We start from the raw sequence: 6,831 nt of genomic DNA on the forward strand, positions 1-6,831 counted from the left end.
GTGCGTCCCGTGGCCATGTTGTGGCGGAGGACTGGGAGGCAAACCTTGCACGCCACCCTGTAGGGGCAGTTCTCTCCTAGGCCCAGAGGAGGCGAGATCACCCGAACTAATTTGTACATATCCTTATACGAGATCCTGCCGCTGCAAAGGAAGCACAGGTGGGTTAATAGGACACTGAGAGGGTGGAGGGGAGGATGGAGAGAGCTTAACCAGAGGGGGGTGGGGGCATCTGTGGGGTAAGAGCCCCACGGGTGCATGGCTTCTCTTCTCCTGGCTCCATCAGACCCAGAGAGGGGAAAGTTCTGAGCATCACCTACTGCCTTCTCCACCACGAGTCAGCTCATACCTCCTCTCACTGACCCACTTTGACCCTGGAGAAGGACAGTTTTGGTGGTGAACACCACTCCACCACCTTTCCTCATGGCCACCTACATCTGGTGGGGAGAGGGCTGGGATTTTAGACGGGGTGAGCCTGCAGCTTGGTTGGGTTCCAGCCACCAACAACCCTTTGGATGGAGTTGCGTCCCATCATGCCACCAGAGAGCCTGCCCTCACATGGCCAACTCTCTGGTCCTCACAAAGGTCCCAGGGAGGTTGGCAGCTGAGTCACTTGTATCTCCAGTATCTGGGGAACCTGAGACAGGGAGAGAGAATGTGACCAGCTGGTAACCGGTGGCCGTGGCACTAGCACCTAGGTCTCTCACGGTCCAGTCCTGTGCTCCGACCACCAGACCATGCTCTGCCAAGGGTACACATTATTAGAAGCAAACCCTCCCATACACAGAGGCCTCCTTGCCCGCAGAAGCACATCTCCCCAGACCCAGGTGCAGTCGTGGCAGGATACGGCCCATATCCTGCACTGGCTGAAATACTGAAGCAGTCGAGGGGGAGAGCTGGCAGGAGAGGGTGCAGGGGCCATCAGATGCTGAGCTCCCCACTCTGCTCCAGACCAGAGCCCTTTGGGAAGCAGGACCGTGTGGGGTGGAAGTGCTGAGGTGCAGCGTGCTGCAGCCTCCTGGGCATCCTCGGACAAGCTGGGAGGGAAACCACATGAGGAGGCAAAGTACAGCTTTACTGTCCTACCCGTTGCCTTTGCCTCTGGTTTCTCCTTGCTCTTCTCCCATCCCCTCTCCATTGCTGGCCAGAGCTAACCCAACCACCTGGTCAAAACCCATTTCCGAACCAATCTGGTGCCGAGTGGTCTCCCTCACGAGACCTTTGTGTGATGGTCCTGGTGACAGAATGCAGAACTGCTGCTCCACCCAGGTGGTGGGACCCGTTCGGATGTACTCACCCGTTCCTCACCACTGGCTCCTGTGTACGTCCCCTAACCACTGGCTACAAAAGAGCATGGCTTGCTCAGAAATTAGAGGCATGCGTGGCATTGATAGGACAGCTCAGGCATGCTTTTACAGGGACTATCCTGGAGACCCAGGCCACCAGCACGGGGAGGCGAGAGTGAATGAAGTGCCTGGTGTGAAGAAATCCTTCCCAAAGCCATGACTGAGACACGCCACAACAAGCAGCTGGGCATTTTCACTGCTCTCACACCTCCATTCTCTAGTTGTCCATCAGATATCTACTCACCCGTGATGACCTCTCCTCCTTGCACAAGGCACATTGACCTGCTAACAAGGAAACCCACTTGCCCACGAGGGCCTTGCACAGCAGCAAGAGTGCTGGAGGAGGTCATGCAAGGAGGAACTTGGCCAACATTGAGCTGCATAGGGTTGCACAGAGACAGTGGAGGAAACTATGCCAGGAGCTGATGATATTAGGCATCAAAATAAAAAAAATCTTGGTAAGGACTGGTCTCTCGAAAGGCACAACATTAGCAGTGGAGGCAAAGAATCTCCAAAGGGAGCATGTGTGGCTGCCAAGGGCTCTCAAGTTTAGATTGCCCATCCTCTCCAGAACAGCAGCGGTGGGTCATGGCTCCAGAGAGGCTGTCCCTGGGCAGCAGAGAGAGGAAGGGGCCACGCAAGATGTCCTCATAGTGCCAGGGCTGAGTGGAGGACAAACATGCTCCCCGAGCTGCCAAGGGATGCTCCAGGCCATCCTGGGAGGAGTGGTGGAGAGCAGCAAAGTCTTCCCATCTCTAGAGGGGTGAGCAGGCTGGCCAGCACCAGAACGTAATTCCCCAAACCCAAACAAGGTCCTCCACAGGTGACTTGGCAGGAGGCCAACAGACCCCCAGCACCTCCACACACTCAGCCCTGCTCTGAGGCAGGTGCTGGGGACGAGGCGATGGAGCTGAGTCTCAGGACAGAGGCACCCAGATGGTGCACGGGGACAGGGAAGGAGGCTGAGAGGGACCTGCTCACTGGCAGGCAAGGAGAGGAAGAGCAGGATATCCAGCACTCAGGATAAACACCACGGCAAACCATGAACATCATCCGAGACACCTGTGCCACCAGACATTGCAGGAACCATCTGCTGCCCTTATAAGAACCGCAGGCGAGAGCAGCCCTTCCCTGACCATCCCAGGCATCACAGCTGGTTTTCAAGAGCAGAACACAGAGATGCCCATTTGAAATTAGCTCTGAGAGGTTGCTCAAGAGAGAAGGAGCTGGCTACATACCACGCTGCTCTGTCATACTCTGCCCAGATGCGGACAAACTCATCCAGATGGTGAGGTCCCAGGATGGAGGAATCCCGAGTCAGGTATTCAAAATTGTCCATGATGACCGCCACAAACAGGTTGAGCATCTAAGTGAAAGGGAAAAAGGCAGAGAGAAAGGAAAGTGGGGGGAGAGGGAGCAGAGAAGGGGAGGGAGAGAGAGAAGGAAAGGTAATTGTAGGAAGAGGGAAGATGGCTGATGACCCTATGGCAGGGGTGCAGGTTGAGGGGCTGACGAGAGGGACCCCCCTGGATTCTCAGGGAGGAGAAACTCACCAGGAAAGAACAGAAGAAGATGAAGGAGACGAAGTAAACGTAGGCCAGGTCAGTGCCGCAGCGCTCGTTCTCGTTCTGCCCGGACGTCGCCGTTGTGTCCGGCTCACAGCCTTTGCCCTCCAGGCAGGACAGCATGATCTCCTGCCATGCCTCACCCGTGGCACTCCTGCGCCCAACACAGCCAGGGCTCAGCACCTCGTGATGGCACAGGATGGAGCCGGGACAGGATTCCCCCAGAAGAAACCTCACAAGAAGCTGTGCAACCCCCTGCCCAACATCTCCAGCATTCAGAGGAGCAAAGCACTGTGTCAGCAGTGACCAAGCTAGACCTACACGAGCGCAGCCATGCCAGGGTGTAGCTCCTGGCCCGTGGGGCCAACTTCCCCCCCAGCCAGCTGGTCCAAAAATTTGGGAGGCAAACATCTTTTGGGGAGCAGATGTGGGGGAAAAAAAGGGGGTTCCTGAGCTCCTGGGACTATGTGTTTGTCCAGCTGGTCTCTAGCAGCAAAAGCTGACCTCCACCAAACAGAACATGCCCAGCTCAGCTCCTGGCTTGCCTGCACCCAAAAATGCTGCCAAAGGGGTTTTCTATGGTTGCTTACCTGAAGAGAAGCATGAGGGAGCCCAGGAAGCTGCGGAAGTTGTTGTGCCGGTTAATGTGGCTTTCCTCATCTAGTTTGATATTGCCAAAAACCTACAGGAGGGAGAAGAAGGGCTCAGCTCTTCAGGCAAGAGCTTGTCGACCAGGGAAGCTGCCATGGAAACAGGAGCACAGAGGATCTGGGATCAACCAAGTCCAACCGCTCCACATCCATCCGTCTGCTGTGCTCCAGGCAGCATCTGAGCATCCAGCACCCGCCCTGGAGGTGCAGCGATGAGTCCCACCACCCCCGGTGGGTGCTGGGTTCTGGCCCTGGAAACTTGTCAGAGCTTTTGCCTTGGTGGGGAAAGGGTCCATGATGATGGGATTGGGCACAGCAGTGCAAACGGGGTAGGAAAAGGCTCAATCAAGGAGGCACAGACCAAGTGCTGACCCACCACGGACAGCCAGACACCTGGGACGACCATTCCCAGGGCTGAAAGAAGCAACGGAGCCCCAGACATGGACAATATCCTAATAGTGACCCACAGCCAAGGCCATGGTAGGACATAGCAAATGTTCATGAGGTGCCTCAAATAGGAAAAATGTGTCGTTATTACTGTTAAATATTTATTCTACTTTCTGTGAACCTAAAAATACACTAAACTGCAGAGCATGTTTTTTTTCCCCCATACAGGTTTTTTGGAATGTGTAATTGTAGAATATTTTCTGCCTCCAGCTATTTTGCTCAAATAACGCCCCCAGACTTTACTGCTTGGGAATTTGTTCACAATAGTGTTTAAAAAAAAATAAAAAAAATCAAATACTACCACATGGCAGAGAGGGGGGGCGCTGAGTCAGATTGTGCTTGTTTAGCACAGAGAACACCTGGAGCAGGTGCAAAGATGTGTAGGATAGAGCGGCCCAAAACCAGCCATGGGACTCTTGAGGTGGGAGAGGGGGTGGAAGAGACTAAACAGCCAAGTAGCCTCAGTGGGGGGCCACCGCACTGCCCCCCACGACCAAAATCTGCCCATCCTGGCAGCGTATATGGGGCAACGGCGTTGGATACTCTGGCAGCTCGCACATCAGGCAGCTCCAGATCCCGAGCGCTCGTTGCCGAAGATGCTTTGTCAGATCTTCCAGCGTGGGATTTAGCACAGAACTGAGCCAGCCCCGCAGCACGTGTGGAGCTGAGCATTTTAGCTCGTATGCTTCTTATTTACCAGCTGGAGCCTGTTTTCCCATGCTCTGCAGACCTCCCACTATCTGGTAGGTACCTCAGCGCAAGAGCCCAAGCAGACCATCAGGCCATCTCTTTGCAGAAGGTCAAGGTGGACAGTAGGCTATTGGGGATCACCATCATGATCCAGCCTTTTGGAAAGACAGAAGGCTGCTTGAAATCAGTCTCTGGGTGCTGCTAGGGAGTTGGAGATGGGGTGTCATTTCTAAAATTAAAGTGCCTATGAAACGAAAGAGCGGTGATTTGAAAGCAGCCACGGCACAGGATGCCCAACTGAGTTGTCAAGGCCACATCTCCAGGGGTACAAATCAGGAAGGCAAGCTGTGGAGTTTGAACAAGCCCATGTCAGGTCTCCCAGGACACATGGCTCTACAGCTCCCAAACAAGCTCTTCCACCCTCAGGACCTTCCCGGACACGGTGACTGAGTGAAACAATGACAGGCAGGCATAAGGCTGGCTGCTGTGCATAATGCTGAGGACACCTTGGTCCAGTCTGTCGTCACCAGAGGGATGCACGCTGAGATAGTTGAGCTCACCTGCATCCCAATGATCGCGTAGATGAAGAAAAGCATGGCGATCAGGAGGCAGACGTAGGGGAGGGCCTGCAAGAAAAGCAGATGAGTCACCTTATTTAGCACAGGTCCAGCTTCAGAGGGGCACAAAAAGCACAGCAAGCAGGGAAGCTGTGCCGATTCGTCTTCTCCTACAAGCCAACAAGACCTTGGGAACAGCTCGTGTTTGGGAGCGGCACCCCAGCAGTGCGATCTGGGAGGAGACCAGGGCACTCGTGACTTACCTTGAAGGACTGCACGAACGTCCAGAGCAGGATGCGAATGGTGTAACCCTGTCGCAGCAGCTTGATGAGCCGAGCAGCCCGGAAGAGCTTCAGGAAGCTCATGTTGAAGCTGCTGGTGTTCACCAGCTGGGAGGAGATGAGAGGGTCAGAGGGAGGCAGGAACCCCGCACGCCACCCTGCTGCCCCCAGCCCCTTGGTGCTTCACCTTGGTGTCGGTCAGGATGATCTCGGTAATGCTGCCGATGACAGTGATGAAGTCAAAGATGTTCCAGGTGTCCCGGAAATAATTCTGTAATAGGAAGGATAGGGGCATGTTGAGCTCCAGGATGGCAGGTCTGGAGAACGCTGGGCCACGGGCCAAGGCTGCTCACAGGCAATGGTGGCAGCAGCAGAGACCTCGCTGCCCATTTGTATGCAACCACGGTCTGGAGCACCGTCCTGTGTCTGAGACAGTGACAGACCTGGACGTGTCTGCAGCGAGTAGCTTCTCCTGGGAGATGACTCACGCACTGAACAAGCCTCCCTGGTGAACGGGAGTGGGAAAAGCGGCCACAGCCAGCCCTGGTCAGGCTCCAACAGCTCTTCACACTGACCCTCACAGCCACGAGACTCTTTGTGGGGACGCAGACCCACCTCAGCCCCTGCTCTTTTGTGCAGCAGCTGATGCAAGATCACAGCTGACTGGTGGGGTAGACCTCATCTCGCAGTATAAGTTTGAAACACAAGAGACTCTATTAAAAAACTAACAGTTGCTGATAAGCAGCAGGGAGTAGCTGGGAAAAAAAGCCAGTCTCTGGCTTCAAATCTTAAACGAGCAGCCAGAGACTTGAGGATCATGGATTAGGCAGCCCTGGTCGTTCAGCTGATACATCCCAAGCAATGCACCAGCATCTCATAGAATCATAGAATGGTTTGAGTTGGAAGGAACCTTAAAGATCATTTAGTTCCAACTCCCTGCCATGGGCAGGGACACCTCCCACTAGACCAGGTTGCTCAAAGCCTCATCCATCCTGGCCTTGAACATCTCCAGGGATGAAGCATCACCAGCTTCCCTGGGCAACCTGTGCCAGTGTCTCACCACCCCTGTAGTAAAGAACTTCCTAATGTATAACCTAAATCTACTCTGTATAATCTAAATCTACTCTGCTCTAGTTTAAATGAAGCATCACCAGCTTCCCTGGGCAACCTGTGCCAGTGTCTCACCACCCCTGTAGTAAAGAACTTCCTAATGTATAACCTAAATCTACTCTGTATAATCTAAATCTACTCTGCTCTAGTTTAAAACCATTGCCTCCTGTCCTGTTACCACCGGACCT

The 6,831-nt window shown here is 54.2% G+C and overlaps 1 protein-coding gene across 1 annotated transcript in view; it reads right to left on the reverse strand.

Annotated features, from left to right (window-relative positions):
- Nucleotides 1–32: 32 nt before the first annotated feature.
- The window catches only part of LOC104278821 (voltage-dependent R-type calcium channel subunit alpha-1E-like), a gene marked incomplete at its 3' end in the record, with an annotated part of 75,523 nt that continues 68,724 nt past the window's right edge, over nucleotides 33–6,831 (reverse strand). Inside the window, 7 exon segments of the mRNA XM_009875916.1 lie at nucleotides 33–141; nucleotides 2,582–2,709; nucleotides 2,897–3,062; nucleotides 3,499–3,590; nucleotides 5,256–5,321; nucleotides 5,516–5,641; nucleotides 5,721–5,804. Of these exon segments, the coding sequence (XP_009874218.1) occupies nucleotides 33–141; nucleotides 2,582–2,709; nucleotides 2,897–3,062; nucleotides 3,499–3,590; nucleotides 5,256–5,321; nucleotides 5,516–5,641; nucleotides 5,721–5,804 (771 nt within the window).

This window comes from Apaloderma vittatum, unplaced genomic scaffold (assembly GCF_000703405.1).
Source record: "Apaloderma vittatum isolate BGI_N311 unplaced genomic scaffold, ASM70340v1 scaffold7749, whole genome shotgun sequence".
NCBI lineage: Eukaryota > Metazoa > Chordata > Aves > Trogoniformes > Trogonidae > Apaloderma > Apaloderma vittatum.